The sequence below is a fragment of the Ixodes scapularis genome, unplaced genomic scaffold (genome assembly GCF_016920785.2).
Source record: "Ixodes scapularis isolate PalLabHiFi unplaced genomic scaffold, ASM1692078v2 PGA_scaffold12__126_contigs__length_90152505, whole genome shotgun sequence".
NCBI classification, from domain to species: domain Eukaryota; kingdom Metazoa; phylum Arthropoda; class Arachnida; order Ixodida; family Ixodidae; genus Ixodes; species Ixodes scapularis.
In genome coordinates this window covers 82,965,890-82,985,901 of record NW_024609838.1, presented here as the reverse complement: position 1 = coordinate 82,985,901, position 20,012 = coordinate 82,965,890, and the positions used below count along the sequence as shown (strand labels likewise).

Genomic DNA, 20,012 nt, shown 5'->3' with positions numbered 1-20,012 from the left:
CCATTTCCGACCTCGGCGGGCGCTCAACTGCGAAATCAGGAGGTGCAGAAGACTGCGCCGTCGGTGCAGGGGAGCTCACCTGCGACGACACAGTGGACAGCGCATCGTTCATGTTTTTCTTTTTTTTTTTGTGCCGGACTGCTTTTTAGCACCACTTTCAGGCTCAGTTGCTCTTTCCATCTCTTCCTCAATTATCATGACCTCACTATACTCCTCGGTAGCCTCTCGGCCGAATGCTCAAGGGTACGAACAGGCACAACAGGCCCGCTCGTGCCCATACGCTCGGCACTCCGTACGGCTAGGAGCACGACAGTCCGGATTGATATGGCCAGTCCTACAGCAGCGGAGTCACAGTGTAGCCCGTCCATGCACCACCGCGATCACCGTGCCACTGGCCGAGGCGAATCTGGTATGGAAGACGCTCGAATTTGATGCCTTCCCGGAGCTACAGGAGTAACAGTCGGATAGGAGAATAAACTACGTTGGAGCCTCGCACCTTCCACTGCTCTTGCGTCACTTCCTTGACTATACCGTATTCCCTGAAGACCTTTTGTACGGCGTCGTTCGAGATGTCAAACGCCACCCAGTACAGATTGAAACGGAGCTCCCGCCGGAATGGGTCAACAATGAGGCATGGTCGGCCCTTGACAGCGAGTCGCTCTGCCATGATCAGAATCTGCTTAGCACAGTCCGTCTTCACGTCTAGCAGCCAGGCGTGGGGCATTTGATACGCCCCTAGTCTGGTTACTTCCCCTGTGACTCATGTCTGATTGAGCGGACGCCGAAAATGCTCGACGCGTTACGGTCATCCTGTGATATCGTCATGCGGAATCATCAAGCATTTCCTCTCATCAGCTGTTGGCAAGAGAGGTAGAATCATTGGATAGTCCTTGGGCACGAAAGGTACATAATCACTACGGCCGGTGTTGTCCGTTATTGCAGCTCGCACACGGCCGACTCTGCGCCCGCTCGTATGGTCAGTCGGAAACAAAATGAAAGAGCTGCGCCACAGTGTTAACCCGCTTTATACTTATGGTTGGGTTGTACCCGATGCTTACCGCCCGTAGTCTCAGAAAAAATACAGGCAAATTAATATTAACAGAACGTCGTCGTAGCACTGTAAATGTCAAGAGCTCACGACGGAAAACGTCCTTTCACGCGCCCCGGATAAAAAAAAAAAAAAAGAAAAGAAACGAAAGTGTTCGAAACAAAGTGGTCAAACATCTATCTTCTCTGCACTTTTTTGTTCACGCTCTCCAGGCTGCGTGAACAAGACGCCGATGCCCAGCCACTTCGCCGTGACGTGTCGCAGTTATCGCTGTGAGTGTACTGCGAATGTACTGCGAATCGAAGGGTGAAACACATGTGAACCGAAGTCACGTTGCTTCGCGCCGCTTAGCGGCGTAACCATGACAACGGTTGTTGTCATTGATGGTTTCTACACTTACGCCGCGCGGCGGCGCGCTGCGCTGTGATTTTGACTCACATGCATTTCACGCTTTTCACAGCACTGCTCATGTTCATTTGTTTCTTTACTCTAGTGCGTTCTAGCCAAGAGGGATCGTTGTTGTCAACCCCTAAATGATCACATGCAAAGTCGTATAACTAATTCCGAAATTGTCGTGCCACGTTTTATTAACAAAAACTAAAGTAATATTTCAGCAACGACAATAACCTTCCGAGAGAAGTTCGTAGACTTCGGCGGTGCATGCTTAAAATATACCTAGGGTTAAACGCATTTTCTTTTCGTGAAGATTTTTGAACCTTATAGCTTAACAGGCGCAATTTGTAACTGCATGTTTCTGGTATACGTAGAACGTGGGCATTCCATTCGCCCTTTAAACAGAAAAAATCTTTTTCCACGCAAGACAGGTGTGTGAGAATATTTTTTTTTATTACGTTGACAATAGCTATTGTGCTTTAGCAGCTGATTGACAGGTTCAATAAAAAGAACAGAAGAGCTTGCCTTAGGAATTGTATTGTTATAAACACCGAGCACTATACCCAGATATATACCTTGTTCGAACGTATCCGTATATTTGAAATTGAAGAGGCAATGATTGTCCTTGTCTTCTTGGGATTACCGCTCTTATCCCATGGCGATACTATTTTACCTAAAGAGAGCGGAGGAGATTATCCTGATGCCAACGAGGTAAGAAAATGCCATATATGTACGGTGATGTCTCTTTAATGTGGACACCTCTGTTCCCCTAAAAACTCGTTCATTATGTGAGTTGTCCATAATAACGAGACAATAATGTATGCATTTTCCCAGATTGCCCCCGAAAATGGTGTACAGAAAGAGGGCTACCAACGTTAACGTGGTTCATATTAACGAGACATGACTGTAACCCGTTTATAGCGACGCAATAAGCACAGAGGTTTTGTAGTAGCTTGCACCGTAGTACATGAAGGTTCATATGTGCAGATGTATGCCGTTCGAAGACTCACTTTGTAGAGGGAATCTCGCGTCGCAAGTGGCCGCTAAATTAACCGCAGCCGCATCACCGCGACAGTAAATTTAAACACACATTGTGTTTTTGGGCGGTATTTTATGCGAAAAGTGTTACGCCCGAGTGTGATACAAAATCGTTACACTCAAGCCGAGGCAAGGAAAAGGATACACCACCCATAGTCGGCAATGCGTAACAATGCAAAAAAAAAGCATTCTTAGTCGCGATAAATCCTACGAACTAATGATCTGGCGAAAGTATAACAACAAACGACATCTACGAAGCAGCTTAGTGGGAACCGAAGTCTGAAGCATGCTTTCAAGAAGAGGAATCTCACAATGCAGCAGTCCAGCGAGGCGGAAAACAAACAAACGAAAAATCAGGTAGTTGCTTACCCAGAAAAGAGATGCAATTTGGCGTTATAGCACGCCAAAAGCACCCCGCTGGACTGCGCCTTTCCGTCAGCCGTCGCACGTATACATTAAACATCTTTGAGCGAACGCAACCGCGAATACATTCACTTGGGTCAGTCATTAAAATAGATTTAATCAAACTTGAACACAGTGATAAATTCACCATGCGCCGTTTGGAGGACATTGTCCTTGTGCCGACTAATACCTACACGCGACGATTGTCGAAAAGTTTAAGCCGGTTCGGTTTCTTAAACGCTCATGCAGATTTCGTCCAGGGCGCTAAAAAAAGAGATGAGCTGGAGTTATAGCTTGCCACACGCACCTTGCTGAACCGCTTGGTTCCTGATCAATTCAATGTGCTACGATCGCATTCATGTAACCCAACCCAGGTGCGTTAGTACCTCAGTGAATTGAATTAGCCCATCGTATCAGCCCACAGAAATGCCGCGATTTACAATTTACGCGTAGTGAATCGGATCTAGTCCCATCCCCTAGAGGGGATGGTTTGATATTTTCAAGGCGCATCACGATCTCTATGTTGACCATGCTGAATCCAATTAGGTGCTCACACGAACAATAACTGACTTGTTCTGGTATGCTGAGAGGGCGTGCAGAAGGACCAACATAGCGACAACAAACGAAGGAACTGCCCGCAACATTCTCAGCTTCAAGGAAAGTTGCCGAGAAGTCAAACAAAAAGCAAGCGAAGCAACACTTGCTATCACTTTAGCTCCTCCAAAGTGCTCCAAATTGTTTCAAAATTTAAACTTCCGTGACTGCCAACAAGCTGAGAATACTAAGCGATAGACAGGTAACTTGGGTAGCGCTGTAGTCACTTAACACGAGGTGCCATCCAACAGGCTTTCGATTTACGCTTTACGCAACAATGAAATAAATACAATTGAATCAACACTGAGTGTGGCCATGTAACTCACTTCAAGTTAGTTATACGGCAATATAGACGTACGTAAAGAGCACGTGGCAAGATGTCAGAATAAATCACTTAGGCCCGCTTCAGACCGGGCGATTTTCCCAGCAATTTTAGTGTTGCTGGCGAGTGTTTCCCTAGCTTTCCTTAGACCCTCGCGCTGTAACACCAGTTGCTGGGATCGGGCCCGGCTCGAAAGGGACGAGCAACTGGGACAACTCAGAGACGTTTGAAGCAGCAGCAGCCTACCAGGGACGCGATATCTTCACGTGACACCCCTGTGGTGTTGATGATGACAACTAAAACCTTGGTTCTGGTTTAAAATGAATCGTTTTTGGGAAGAAAGTGTTTCAAAAAGGAGTCCGTAATTTCAACGCCAATTAAAGATATAACAACGCACTTGTAGAGCATACCTGTTCGCCTAAATATTGCAATAAAATAAAATTTACTGATCAGCGGCAAATCGAAGCAACACTTTCCTTTAAAATGGTCTGTCTTTTATAGACCTCAGAAGCCCTTTAGTACTTAGTTCTTTGAGTGATACATAAGATTTTGAACCGTTTCATCCAAAGCATTGCGCTACACTTTGTTTGAACATCAGTTACTTATAATACTCACTTTAATCAGCGATTTTTCTTTCTAGGTCTCCGGTCTGTTTTTGGAGGATAATTCATTTCGATTCCAGTCCCAGTCTGGTATAGAGATATCCGATTTTCTAGAGATTTAGGAGTTATATTTGAGATATAAAGTCGTAAATCATAATGGCAAAGGTTCATCCAACGTCAAGGCTCATGTATATGTTTAGCGGTAGCTCTTTCCCTTTCAGAAATGTACATCCGAAGCTTGTATCTAAAATTGCATGAGTTGACAAAAACTGTACACATGGTTCAATCTTTATTAGAAGATATGTGGTGACATTTTGGATCGTGCCCTTGATTGAAACTTGCTTGCTTACATCGAGAATACCGTGTACAAGAAGGCTCCCGAGTTAAGGTTCTCCATCGAGAGGCCTGAAAACAACGTACAGCAGTATTTCGACCGCCAGCTCAAAATAGTCCCAGGGTTTTGTTGGAGGTGTGGAAAGACAAAGGGCATACCAGTACTTTATTTTGATAGTTGCCGTTCAAAGCACGTAAACGCAGGTTTAGTTTGAATACTGATAAATAACGCGCTCCAAAAGTCTTATTTCCGCATGATTGAAACATCCATTCGGATTATGTTTTCCCAGTTTAAGGCACTAAGATGCTCTTGGGATTTCTTGTCCCAACAGCTTTTGTATTGTTTATTCGGGCAAGAAAATAAAAAAAGGAATCCCGAACAAAAAAGTTTGTAATTATATAGTTTTTTTGTTTTTTTTTTCATTAGGAATCTCACAACTTGAATCAATTGGCGGGAAGTTTGGTTTACGCGTGGCTTTTCGCACAAATATTAACTTCGAACATTTGACTAAATTCAATTCAGCTTAAAGAGGTGACATGAAGAAACACAGGGACAAATATGACGCATTTGTTTCCGGTGCAGTCTACAAGGTCCCATTTGATTGTGGGATATGCTACAAAGGTCAAACAAAAAGTTGCATTTATTATAAGCTGGGCGAACAGAAACGATATTTCACCTTTAGGCGTGTAATAATGTCCTACAATTGTGGAAATAAACAACCACATTATTAACAAAAAAAGTGACCACAATCGCCTGTTGAAGAAATCAAACACGATTACCAGACATGGAAATGCTGTAGATAAGCCGTCATTTCTTTGGTATGAGAATATAAGCAATTTAGGAATCTCCAGTTTTTGTGGTGTGTGATGTTATTTTCGTAGTGATCTTAGAAGTTTGTGATCTCACCGCATGAGCTCTCTTCATTTAAGGTGACAGAACAACACAAATACAACATAAAAACTGAAAATACACTAGTTATACAAAAACATACAACGCAACAACAAAACTTTGAAATAAAAGCGATTGACGCAATAAACCTCATTAAACCAATAAACATAATATAAGAAATATATTTTCGGTTGTTTCCTGAAGGTCTGCAGAAGGATGTAAGTTCCAATATATCAAATATGTCAGTATAAACGTTGCGGAGGTTGGTACTTTGACAAATGAATAGCTCTGTTCTGGTTATAGATTCTACAAAACGTGTGTCTAAAATTGTAGTATGTAGCGCAGTATATGAGGAAAAACAATATTAAGGTGTCGGCTAATTTTTAAAAATTAAATTTTGACTTTTGCTGGGTTTATAAATCCTCAACATTCAGCATACAATTTGGTTCAAATTAGGAAAAAGCATGATCAAAGCTCGGTAAGTTCTGAACAAACCGCACGCCTTACCAAAAGTTCAGACTTGTAATATCAGATTTATATGTAACCCCTAACAAAAGCAATAATGTAGACGCGAATGAACATTATCGAAATGAAGCTGACATTTTGGCTACAAATGAAGTAATTTTCAATACCTATTTTGTATACATACAGATTGCGCGATACTACGTTTCAGGCGACATAAATGAAGCGTCCACCGAAGGCTTTCATGAAACTGGACTCCTAAATACCTGTAATCATAAATGCACTTTAATGATTGTGACTGAAATATCATCAAGCTAGTATGATTGGTGGTTTTATTATTTGAAGAATAAAACAACATATTTTGTTTCGTTGATATTGTTTACCTGAGACATAGTTTGAGAAGAGAGCGGCGACAGCTATGAAAGGAGGAGACTTCTGAGAAGCGAGACGAACTGCCTATTCATTCTAGTAGTCTAAGACTAGAGGTACGAGGTGCCAGATGCTCATATATATATATAACTATCTTTTAAAATTTATGAGACCTTCTCCCGACAAATTTTGGCAGCATTTATCCCAATCAAAGGGAACAGTGACTAACATTGTAGAAAACTATTATATCATAACAGATATAGGTCTGATTGCTTTATAGTTTAACCTTTATTATCGATCTGTGTTTACGGGGAATGATGGTCACCTTCCCGTATTCCACGTTTCTGATAGTTACCTTGCCGTAGGAAACATAAAATAAATATAAAGGCCTGTTTAACTTGTTACTTCATATTGATGATAAAAAGCCCACAGGACAAGACGAGATACCAATTATGTTGTTAAAAAAATACGCAGAGTAGTGTTCCCATCACCTCGAGATAGTTTTCACCGTCTCACTCAGCAAAGGTGTTCTGTTCATGCGGAACATTGATTCCGCCTATTTCAACTGCGCGATACAACAAATGTAGGTAAAATACCTTTTTGCGAAATTCAGACTGGCCACTTTGACCACTATCATCCTCATCTAAAAAATGGCACATCTGCTGTACTAATGGCGGCCTTCTGTTTATTGATAAAGGAACACTTTGAAGATGCATCTAAGGAGAGGATTCGAGGCCTACGCAATCGAGACATTAGCACGTTGCGAAGCAGGAACTGAATCAAAAAGCTGTAGCGTTCATTTCAATAACTTGGGCCCAGTTAGTCTGTTAGTAGCCCAGAATTGACTTCGAATCCCCTTCATGTACGGAAGTTCATCAAGACTTCTTTCTATCTGGGTTGGCGCTTCGTTCTGACTGGTTGCATTTTTGTGGCCATCGACACTGAAAGAGATGATCGAGAAGAATTGTACAGTGATGAGCACATTCTCGTTCGCGGTTGACTTGCTAAACTGACGGTGCAAGATAAAGTACTGCACCCTACAGGTTTATTGTCGCCATTAGAACGGCAAAAGTTGAACCGCCATTTTGAGCCCCCAGATTGCACTGAATTTTGGAAAAAAAGTCTATTACAGACCAATTTCACTTACCAGCACACGCTGTAAAACTTTGGAGCATAAAATAGTTAACTAGTTGTTGAACTACATAGAGAGTATTAACATTCTGGGTAAAAATTAATATGGCTTCAGACGGGGAATTTTATTCGAATACGCAGCTGAGAGAAGTCTTCCATGACCTTAGCATTAACACAGATGAGGGAGGGAAGACGGATGTCGTATTTTTATATTTCACAAAAGATTTCAATCGATTGTCAGATTATACAAGCTTATTCAGATACTAAAGAACAACCAGATTATAAATTGGTTAGAAGCATATTTATCAGATCTAGAAATGTTGGTTTCTTTAAACGAAGTAACAACTGACCCATTGACAGTAGTATCCCGTGTTCCCCAGGGCTCAGTGCTTGGTATCCTTCTTTTCATTATTTTATATCCGTGACATCGGTCACGGTTTCGATTCTACGATAACTTTCAAACCACTTCGCGGATGACACGCTAATTTATTGTAATATTTTTTCTATACATCACCAACAAGGTCTGCACAGACATTTGCGTAAGTTAGCGACGTGGTGTGATCGGTGGCAGATGGATTTGAATATGAAGAATATATGAACGTAACACGCAACAAACAACACTAGCGTATAGATATAATGTTGAAGGTCTTCCACCTAATGAAGTAACCGAGTATACGTACTTAGTGGTCACCCTCACATTACACTTTAGCCGGAACTTCCATGTTGAGCAGGTAATTTTAGAAGGCATTTAAAAAAAATCGGGATACTTAGAAAAAAGTTGGGACATGCGAGTCGGGAAGTTGAATTAGCTGCTTATAAATCTTTGATCCTGCCAACCATTGAATATGCGAGCCCTGTGTGGGAACCAATCATCGGTCAAAACATCTATAGTCTAGAGAGAATCCAAAACAAAGCTGTTCGATTTATTTATGATAGTTAAAGATCAACAGATTCTGTCTCCGTACTCAAGGCCCGAGCAACTTTAACCGGCATAAAATACAGAATGGAAATGAGTAGAATGAAACGTTTTTTATATAATCCAAGAGCACTACAGGATAGACGCTTGAAGATATATTTTCCTCTTTGAAACTATGCCGAGGAGAACGCAACACAATCAAAATGGGAAACCAAGTTGGTATAGAACAGATAGTTTTAAGCACTCTTTTTTGTCAGATCTTTGGAATAACCTTCCTAGATGTACAGTCAACTGTACTGATGCGATTTCGTTTCCAAAAGAGTTTGTAAACCTTAAGCATGTATAAATTACATGACTCTGTGTGTCTAATATGTACCACTCGTGCATTGGCCTCACGGCTGGTAGTATGTATAACTAAATAAAAATAGATAAATATAAACATAAAATTTACAAGAAGCTGATTGGCATCACGCCATTTGAGTAGATATTTTAAATACATTTATGAGAAAAAAAAAAACGCATCTCCACGTGGTGAATGATATTGATTGGGGCGAAGCTATGGTGGTGCTTGTCTGCGTAGACGCTGAGCTGCAGCATGCCGAGCCTTTCGTTCGTTTTCATCCATGTCACGCTGCGGTCAAATGCTCAAATCCGTATATAACCACGTTCCATACTACACATTCTCTTTCTGACATGGATCAAAACGAACGAAAGGCTCGGCATGCTGCGGCTCACCGTCTACTCAGACAAGCACCACCAGAGCTTCGCCCCAATCAACATTATGCACCACGTGGAGGTTCGGTTTTTTTTTTTGCCCTACACGAGCACGGGAGCACGTGATCACGTGGTCGTGAGCACGTGAGCCCACGATCAGGACACGTGCACCCGACGGCGGACGGATATACGGACATGGCTAGCCCCTAAGGAGCTTCGCCCCTAAAATCAGATATAATATTGCGGGGATCGTGGCCACGACGGGACCAGAAATGGGCCTGCGGGGCCACAGTGAGAAGAACAGGACGGCACGAAGCAGAGCTTGGGCAGCGAGCTCGTGGGTGGTCAGCGACGGAACGGTAAAGGACAAGGCGCTGCCTCCGGGTCGTTCAACTGTGACACAGTAGATCTTCCGTACATTGCGTTGTGTGTTCTCCTCCCCAGCGGTCGAGGCGGGGCCTGATCGGACGGTGGCTAAAGTAGACACCCACAAGATTTTACAGCGAAGCTGTCTATGGCTCGGTTCCGGCAGATCGTCTCCAGGGTCAGACCATGCGTAGACCGACAATTTTGTACAGTTAATGCTGCAGACGCCGGCGCCGCACGCGCGCCCCTTCTCCCCGCGCGTTGTCTATCTTCCCTTGACATTGCGCAATGCCGCGCGCTCTTCGGCGGCCACCTGCCGAAGATCGTGCCCCTGTCCTTATCAGTTGGACATCAGACTTCACATGGCTCTCACCCGTGTTGTACCTTCCGAAGAGGAGCAGCGGGAGTACGAGGAGCGTCGGCGCGCCCAGAAGCGAGAATGACCACACCGCCAACCTGAAACCGCCGTTGCCGCTGCTGCCAGCCCGACATAGCGTATCCAACCAGAGTGCCAGATCAATACCACCTAAAGCACAAGGCCTGCGCGTTTCCACCTCTAAACGTCATCACTAGTAGATTCCCTCAGCGCCCCCTAGCTAGCCCGGATGAGCACCATCGTCTGCTACATCGGCTGAAATATCGTCTGCTCCATCGTCTGCTTCAGTGGTTTGTGTAGCAGATAATGAAAATGATGCTCACGCCGAGTGTCTGTTTCTGTAGCATACGATGAAGTTGGACACTCACGTGGAATGTCAAATGCGTGAGTGAAATGCCTTACTGCTGTGCGAGCGGCACTGGACGTCATTTGTGAGTGCGCTGTTTGTACTCCGGGTCGCTGCTTTGAAGCGTTCTTCGGCAGAACGAGCGCGCGCGCTAGAAATGCACCTCTCAAAGCCAGGAGCCCGTGTTAGCTCGCGCTCCTGGCTGAGGGAGTGTTCGTATGCAGGTTGCAAGTGAACTGGGAGCTCGCTCAGCTCGCTCTTCGCAGTCGCGCGCAGAGCTGTGGCTTCCAGTGAATTCGACGTAGTTGGGACGCGGCCCCTACTCTCGTGAAGCTTCGGGCTGTTTGCCGCTTGGAGCGGGTCGGGGATCTACTAACGAAACGTCATACGGAGGCCTTGTTTTCTAGGTGGTATTGACCATTTCCGCTGGATTTCCCTCTTCACGGGAAGGAAGGGCTCTTAATTTTTTTTAAATAAGCGAAACAAATTCGAGTCATCCGCGCAGATAACAACGCCTGAAATGTGAGGGATGGATACAATATTCGTAATATAGAAAAGAAACAACACAGGTCCCAGCGAGGGTCCTTGTGGAACACCTTATAGTATATATTCAGTGTCAAAATCTGTATTATTAATTACTACAAACTCTGCCCGGTTCGTGAGATAGTTGCGTAACAATTCGAAAGAAACGAGCTTTAGTTCAGCTTGTTCGTGCCAGAGCCTTATATTGGGAGAGTTTGACCATTCATTCGCCTGAATAGTGTAGCATCTCGTGGCCAATCACAAGCCGCGAAACAGCACCCAGCGGTGGTCGTGAGCTCTATAAATGTGACTCCACCAATAGACCTATTGCTATATTACCCAAGCATCAAGGAGAATGCAGGGATTGGTGTTCCACGCTCCGCACGTGCTGGCGTCAGCAGTAGCAACTTTCCTAAAGAAAACACCTAAAACAAATGGCATCTTGCACGCGCGTTCGTCAACGCTTTCTTTTGGTTGTTTACTTCATATACACTCCGTGCGACGCGACCGGCGCGCCGCCGCGCGGCCGGTAGCGAAGGTAGGTCGTGAGAACCCCAGAGAAAACGAAACCGAAACCACGCCGCGTACATTGGTACGCACTGAAGTCGGAGTGGTGCGGTTGCGCTGGATTCACAGCATTCACAGCTGTGCTGCGTCATTAAGTGCTTCAATAGTTATGCGTCGTATCTCGCGGAGACAAAGTTTCACAGTTTTTCACCTCGCCGATGTTTTGTGGGACAGCGACAACGATGGAGCCGTGCCGTACGACGCGAGAAATTTGGTCTCCCGATCATGCCTGCCACTGTGTCCTCACGGCTGACATATTCTACACTGCCGCTTTGCGCTCTGCGTTTGTTTTCGTACCAGTAACGCCTGCATGTGTCAGCGCCGATGGGACGAACTGAAATGCCATCCCACACTCGCGGGTATGCAGGAGGAATGCCCTCCAAAAAAGTTTCGTCCTCATCGTACGTGTCGATGATATTTCCGGACAAGTGTATGGCACGCAATCTGTACTTCATGAAGAAAGATTCGAACGGTAAAAAAGTAACAAATATAAATCTAAAGAAAACAACAATGAAACTCGGAATCACTGGAGAATCGACGTTTGTATATGGAAGTTTATATGGTGTGCTTTCTTTCTTGATCAGCCTCCTTTTGGATGTGGAAACGCTGACACCCTGAGTTCTGTAGACAACAATTTTTTTTCTCGGCTTTAGAGCCACCTATCGCAAAGTGGTTCGAACTGGAAGTACCGTCCACTGGTCTCTTTTTACCTGTAAAGTGTGCACCTCCCACGATGAGTGATATTATCTTGACAGCCTTTGACGGTCAAAACTGGTTCCCATTTAGTTACGCCGCCCAAACTAAATTTCCACCTGGTTTCGCTATGCCAACTCTTTTTGTTATAATAAGTGTTGTGCCAAGTGACGGTCATGTCAAAGTACCTGTGCGCCGAAAATCAGCACCTCGCACAACAGGTTATTACACAACAGCTGACCGCAAAAGCCCTTGGCTGCCAAACCGTGTGTTGGCCGACATCTTTGTTTTCTCGGCTTTGGAACCACCTTCCGTAAAGTTGTTTCAATTGGAAGTAGAGTCCACCAGTCCCTTCCTACCTGTAAAGTCTCCACCTCCCACAATCAGTGGTATTATCTTGACAGCCTTTTCATGGTCAAAACCGGTTCCCATTAAGTTACGCCGCCCAAACCAAATTTTCACCTGGTTTCCCTACGCCACCTTTTTCTTTTGTATAATAAGTGCTGTGTCATGTTACTGTCAAGTCCAAGCACCTGTGTGCCCAAATCTGCACTTTGCACAGCCCGCTATAACACAACATTTTGAGTCCAATATTGGATTTCTTTATTCGTTAGAAGTAATAACTTTCCCACCTGTTGTCTTAAAGAAACTTGGCACACTTCGTGCACAAACTTAGTGAACATCTCACTCGCCTCCAAATATCATCATTCCAGCAGTCCTAGGTTTACAGCGACGAGCGAAACAAATTTCCCACTGAGAGCAATTATGGTGGCGGCCGTCTCGCTTTTCGGAAAATTCCTCAAGCCCCTTTTTCGATCGCAACTAAAAAAAATACTTCTAATAACGACTCAAACTAAATATATAAGAAGCGGAGAACAGCTAAATGCCCGTCTTAAATCTGCCCCAGCACTCATGCAACGTCATCCTCACCTTATCGGCTTAAAAAGCAAACGTTCCGTCCGTGCGCGCTTCCGCCGCCACAGCTTGGCATGCAAAAAGACGCCGCAGGCTGCTGAACGCGCCTCGCAGTCGAACGCCAGCTCCTCCGCTAGCGGCGCTGCGCGCGTTTTTCAAAGCGCCCCCTATAGTTCCCGCACGGAGTGTATACGGGAAAGGCGTGCGTGTATGGCGCGTGGAACACCAATCCTTGCGTTCTCCTTGATGCTTGGGTAATATTGCAAATGGTCTATTTAAGTTGTTTTAGCGTCGCTACAGTAGAAAGGTATAACTCTTGGTGACTGAAAACTAGGCGTGTTTGAGCTTTTCGTCATGTCCATATTCATCTGTGGAATAAAAGAACACGCGTTTCAAACCAGAGCAAATAGCGTATTTGCGATCATTGTTCCTGCGAAATTGAACGCTTCTATTTCACGCTTTAAATGTCCTTTTCATTATTAAAATTGGGTTGTGTGTATGTTTATACAGCCTAGAACTTGGCCTGCCTCAAATGGTCACGTGTCTCCCGGCTGTAGACGAAAAATCTAACCACTGCAGTACAACCGCTAGCCTGGGGCCTTTAACGTGCACCACGCAGTAGTGATACACGACCGCACGCCGTACAACGCTTTACCAGATCGAAACGGGCAGGGGTGGGAATCGAACCAAGGATCCTGGGTTCTACAGCGCGAGCTGTCGCTCCACCTGCTCCGAGCTGGTGCGCGCTAGTGCACTCGGCCACCGATGCCCCTCGTTTACAACAGTGTGACGTTAAAGTCTGCTGATTTGTCGACGCTGTGTCGCTCTTTCAGTTTACGCTCGTACCGCGGGGGGAAATATCCGCGCTGCCGACGGCTTTTGCTCTATAATAGGGAAAACTATACCAGGGCCTGTCAAACTTATGAGAAAAGAATGTAAATGGAAAAAGGGTCAGACATACCGCTCGACTACCAACGTGGTTTATTACTTCTTCCTCTTTTTGAGCCTTGAGTTTGTATTTTTTTTTCTTTTTTGTTGTTGTTAAACGCCAGTAAAAACACACAACCTATATCGTATTACCTAACTTAACTTAAATTTGAATCACCCGCTCTTCACCGAAACATAAAACACCGCAAACATAAACATACATTTTTGTATTGAACTTGATCGAAGGTTCGCTGACTGACGCTGCTTCGTTTTCTTCTATGGCTATGGTCTTGATGATCCCTCGTACATACTGGTTCTTATAAATATAGAGCAAACGCCAATCAATCCCTTATAGATCGAAGGATCCCTACGACCTTTTGGGGATTGGTTGACGTTTGTTCTTCATAACGTTTAGCCCAGCCAGGCAGATGTCTCCCGAAATGTTCACCTTCATATACTGGTTCTTGTGCTTTGCGATGATGCTGAACTTGGTACTGCAGTCACAGTTGCGGCAGTGGGTTGGTAGATAACCTATGATTGTTCCTTTTAAAGATGCTGCGTGTTCTCTTGTCCTGTCATTAGTACATCTCTCAGTTAGGCCAATGTAACACTTGCCACACAATAAGAGAATATGATATACAACCCCCTTTTCAGATGAGGAATATCGTGTCCTGTGAGAAATGTTGCAGGTTTTCATGTGGTTGATGTCCTGGTTTACCTTACGCAAGACTGAAAATGCTTTGTTGGGTGCAGAGCACACAACCTTAACGTCCAGCGCCGCAGCTATCTTTTAATTGGTGCGTTATTCCATGGATGTAGGGTACTATCGCGATATTTTGTTTAGCTTTTATCTTCTGTGTTCCTCCTGCGCCCGATGCTTTGCACTTTAGTTTTGTGTAGATGTGTTCACACACGCTGTCCAAGAGACCATTCGGATATCCATAAAGAAGTTGAACAAAGGGGATAAAGGACAAACACAAATCTCCAAAAACAGCTAGGCGACTTGTGCGCGTCCGAAAAAACAATCCGCCTGGTCCTAATACCAAACGAGGGATCTCTTCATTTCCACTGGAGCGCTCTACCAACTGAGCTAACCAGGAGTTAGGTGTGATGTGAGTAGAGCAAACGGGTTTTATCAGCTGCCACCAGTCTAACACCAACAAGGGTGAACGGCTTGCATTTTTAAGGTTATCAATGATCATGTAATTGAATGCAAACGTTTGATACCACGGCAATGCGGATTTTTTCGGTTGCGCACAAGTCACCCAGCGATGTTAGGATATTTGTGTTTGTCCTTCGTCATCCTTCTTCTTCTTCTCCATTGATTTTTTCTTCCTTATTGTCCAGCTCGTTTCCACATTTTTATTTAACTTCATTATAAAGTATCTTCCCGTCCCACCGGCACCGACCCCCATGTCGGCTTTTCTGCGACACGAGCTTCTTGAAGCTTTCCCTTTAAAAAAGGAATGCTGCGGTACGTGTTCTTTTACCGCGGAGCTGTTAAGGGCTAGGTTCCCCAGTATCGTGTGCGGTATCAAACGCATGTCGACACAAACCTACCTGAAGAGCTTCCTCCATCTATAAGCGACGGCGGCAAGCACAACACAAGTCTGGTTGCCGCCGTCGCTCATAGATGGCGGTAACCTTTCCAGCTATCATAGAAGAATGTATAGTTGGGCGCGTTGGTGGGATTTCATTGCAGGAAAAAGTGCGAAAAACAGACGACGACGAAGAAGAAGCACACGTAAGAAGCGCAGCCTGTGTTTCTTCGTCCTCGTCTGTTTTTGCGCACTGTTTCCTACGTTCTTATCGGTTTCGGTTTGGACTCAGGATGGGTCGGCCGCGCGCTCTTTCGGGGAAAGAAGACAGGCTGCGGAAGGAGCGGCGACGTATGCTGCAACGCCAATGGGTCCGCAACCGCCGCAAAGCCGCTGTCGTCTCCACTTCAACTGCGCCCAGCGCTTCAGATTCCCTTGCCAAAGAAGAGCACATCGCTTGCCTGTGAAGCCTCCGCCGAAAATACAACCAGCGATGTAAAGGGCGCCGGCGGGCCAACGCCACGGACGACGATCGTGCGAGGGAGACCAAGCGCAAGCGCGAGGTCCGGCAACTGCGCTCCACGCCGGCCGAACAGTTCCCGGGTGCGACGTCGAGGTTCCGGAGGGAGTTCGGGGAGAACCCGTTTGGCGTCACGTGCACCGCGTGCGACCGACTCTGGTTCGCCGGAGACGTATCCACGATCGGCGGCGTGTCGGAAGAAAAGAAGAGCGAACCGGGCGCTTGTGCGTTGCAGCAGTGATTCGAGTACAGCTCCGCTGGTCTTCCTTCTTCACGAAAGTAGAAGAACGCTTTTGGGTTCGTTTTTCCTACTCATCATATTAGCCTCGTGATCCACCTAGATGTGGCGCTACTCTCGCGCTATCATCATCATCAAAGCGGGGATAGAATTATGGCCGCCCCATAGGCTCTCCACGTTCAGCCGCGAGACAGTGTAAATTCTCGCGTTTATTTTTTCGGCTAATATCGGTAAAAAGGCAATTTTAAGGAAAAATGGTGCGCTACGGTTCATTGCTTCTGTGAAGATCGAATCGTGTTGCCAGCGTATGGCTTAATTTTAAGTAATCACACGTGTGGATGCGTCGCCTGCTCTAGGCAGACGACGCATCCATGCATGGATCGCATGCATGGATGCGATGCATGCGATGGATTCATGCATGGATGGATGACTGGAAGCGTGGATCACCGCGACGGATGCCTGTCTCCGGGTGAACTGCACTATTTATATTAAATATTTGTTTCTTTTTAAAAAAAGATGCATCTGTTCATCATCGTGGGAATTGAACAAAACAATGAATTCTAACCCGGATAATATAATACATGGTGTACTCTGGGTTATGATATTGCAAGTTGTATGTTTTTTTTATTATTATTTTTTTATTTTACCTCTTACAGGTATATAAATGTTTAGCATTAAGAAAAGTTGGGGCTGTCTTAAAAATTACCGTACTATACAGTCCTGCTCAGCCAAGTTTTCTCTTTATTTTGCCATGGTATGGCTAAGTTTCTCGGAGTCAGAAAAAATCAACTACGTTGCTATGAAGATGAACTGCCTCCTCTAGTTACAATCCGTAAACTGTTTGTTGGCAGGAAAACTGAAACAAGTGAAACCAACTCTTCTGATATATCTGCCGCGAGTGGAACAAACGGTGGTAACCGAGCAACGCAGTAGCGTGCATGTTATTAGATGCTTTTCTCGGTAATGTGAGTTCACACGCTTCAATTTGCCTGCATATGCCAAGAGGCTAATATTATATATTTCTGGCTAAATAATCTTCTACTCTAACATAGCAGAGTCTGCTACATCAACAAACGGCCCGCAGTACGACACAGCATCTGCTGCAGCGACGCTCTCTTACTAATGAGGGCCAGCGACTCCCGCGATTCTTTTCGATCTCCTTCTGCCCTCAGCTAACGCATATCGGGACTGGGCAGTTCATCAAATCACCTTAGATTATTCAAGTGATGCTTTAATTGCGATGCTTTTTTTTTTTGCCATTTAATCGAAATTTTGCGCTGAAGATAAGAAAAAAGTAAAATAAAATGCGGGCTTTAATATTTTTTACGTGTTTATTTCTTTTAGTACACTTGTAAACCACTTCAGCCTGCTTTCGATTGTCATCGAGGTTGATTATACCGTTTAAATAATAACTTAAAAATGACTTCTCTTTAAAGGGCTTTCATTGTTGATGTTTCTGCAGGCGTCACAAAATAAAAGTTTAAAATGGGAATGAAGTATGCGGTTTATGACATAACAAAAATAGTAAAAAAAAAGAAATATTTTAACGTCATTCATGCAATATAACCGGTCAACAAACGACTAACGGATTTATCAACTGGAGTCCATAAAAGGGCAGCCATCAGACGGGTTAATTTTTTAGTCAAACTGTAGCTCCCACCAACATTCAATGTTTTATGAAAGCAACGGTTTGTGCGAGATTACAAACATAAAAGGGACCAGTGGTTCTATACAAGCCAAAACACTACGATTAGGGAAGCTTCCGACTTAATATTAATCGCCTCGCTGAATTTTCACGCACGTGAAACGGTACAACACAACCTTTCGTAGAAAAAAAGGGCAATAGAAACAACAAACGTTTAATGAGGAGAGCTCAGTTCAGACGGAAACGGGCTTGCGTCGTCGAGATCCATGCTTCTGAAAGCGCACCCGTAACAGACGACGCACGGCGGTCGGTATCACCACTTTCGCCTAGTTCCAATTTCGACCGCAGGGTGGCTACACGGTTTGATCTCGAATATAATAGTAAAAAAAGCTAGTTCATTTTTCAGTTTCTTCAGGTGCTTAAATTGACATGATTTCACAATTTGTACAGATATGTAAATACTTTTGCAGGTTATGAAGAAACTACCTGAAACGTACATGCTTCAGTCAGTTTTAAATTTTGCTAACTTAACCTGTGGTTATCAAAAGTTCTACAATCGGACAAAACGAAACAAAACTTTCGGAATGTATGCTTTTTTTCACCTCTACATGGACGGCCATTTGTGAGTACTAAATGCATTTATATTTAAAAAAAAATCTGTATCATTCGTATGTTACAAACAAATCGGAGATTTAACGTGTTTAATTTGCAGCCATTATCAACCGTACTATGTGAAAAATGTGACCAACTACACAGTTCATATGGGCACCCATCGAAGTAAGCCGAAATATTTCCTATGAAACCTCATTTTCTAAATCTAGGCAAAAATCTCATAAAAAACAGCGTTCGTTTTTTTTTTTTTTTTTTTTTTAATAAGATGTATATTTACTTATGAGTTCACTTAGTTTTACTTATTCAGGGAGTTTGTAGGAAATCACGTAGCTTTTATAGCTATATCAGCACCGAGTTAGGGTAAATCGCTAATATTTATGAGCGATCATTCATTTTGGAATTCAATCGTTACTTAAAGGCCGCTGTACAAACGGGACGTTCTGCAGGGAAGAACCTTCTCTCCCGAAGCTGGAGACGGGGAGGGAAAGGGCCAGCGTTGGGTGGAAAGGGCGTCTAAAGAATGGGGATTAGCCCTGGGACGAGCCATCCTCTCGAGCGTGAGTGGGGACTAAACAAAGCTGCCGTGGGTAGGGAGCCTTCATGTGCGCTTTGCTGGGGGTTCCGGCTACCAGGTGGAAGATAAGCTTGTCAAACGGCGACCTCGGATGCGAGGACAGGCACGTCAGAGAATTTGAAAATAGCTGCTTGATTAGCCGGAGGACCCAGTGCGGTCTACTGGCTCTAGAAGGCAGATGAAGAAACTAGTTTTGCTCCGAAACTCTAAAAGCATTCTGGAACGTGAACACTTGACACAAATAAAAATAACACATGCATGAAAAACTACGAAGGCACCTAAGCTTTCTCCTATGATGTCAGAATGCGTGAGCATTACAGGCAGAGTTATGTTGGCGCAGAAAAAAATAAGTTATGTTGGCGCAACTAGGCGCAACGAATAGCGCGCTAGTTTCACGATCAAGAGGGCCTATCTTCGAAACCGGGCAGGGGATGGTTTTTTTCTCGTCTTCTTTTTTTATTTCGCTTATTTTTTTTTGTTCGGTCACGTGACAATAAAAATCACACGAACAGAAATTTTTTTGGCCACGTCACCAGAGTTTTTTTTTTCTTATTTCTCCTATTCTTCTGTCTTTTTTTTCCCCTTTTTTTCGGTTTACGCTCCCTTTTGCAAAACTCTTTGCACCAATTTCGCGTTACTTTGGCGTCAGCCAAATAATTTTATTTATGGAAGGGTATTTTGCCGTACGTATCTTATGTTACTATTACCAACCCTGGCTTGCAATTCGCATAGAGAGTTTCGTCCGGCAACCAGTTTGGGAATGACGAGGCCAAATTTGTGTTATTTTTTTAGGTATAAGCATAATTTCGGCCTCGTTATCCGTCGGTCTCTAAGATTGGCTCGTCAAGTATCTTTTCGGAAAGAGTAGACGACTGGCATTTTTACAGTGCACGTATGTCGACCAGAGTGAACATTGCTGAAGCGCCTCCAGTGTGATTTCGGCCGTAAATAACTGGAGGC

General features: G+C 44.4%; 1 protein-coding gene across 1 annotated transcript in view; it reads left to right on the top strand.

Moving 5' to 3' along the window:
- The first annotated feature begins 2,041 nt into the window (after window positions 1-2,041).
- Window positions 2,042-20,012, top strand: part of LOC120847516 — a 48,311-nt gene continuing 30,340 nt past the window's right edge. The window contains exons 1-3 of the mRNA XM_040219315.2: window positions 2,042-2,152; window positions 18,337-18,488; window positions 18,579-18,643. Of these exons, the coding sequence (XP_040075249.2) occupies window positions 2,057-2,152; window positions 18,337-18,488; window positions 18,579-18,643 (313 nt within the window). The 5' untranslated portion in view covers window positions 2,042-2,056. The remainder of the gene's footprint in view (window positions 2,153-18,336; window positions 18,489-18,578; window positions 18,644-20,012) is intronic.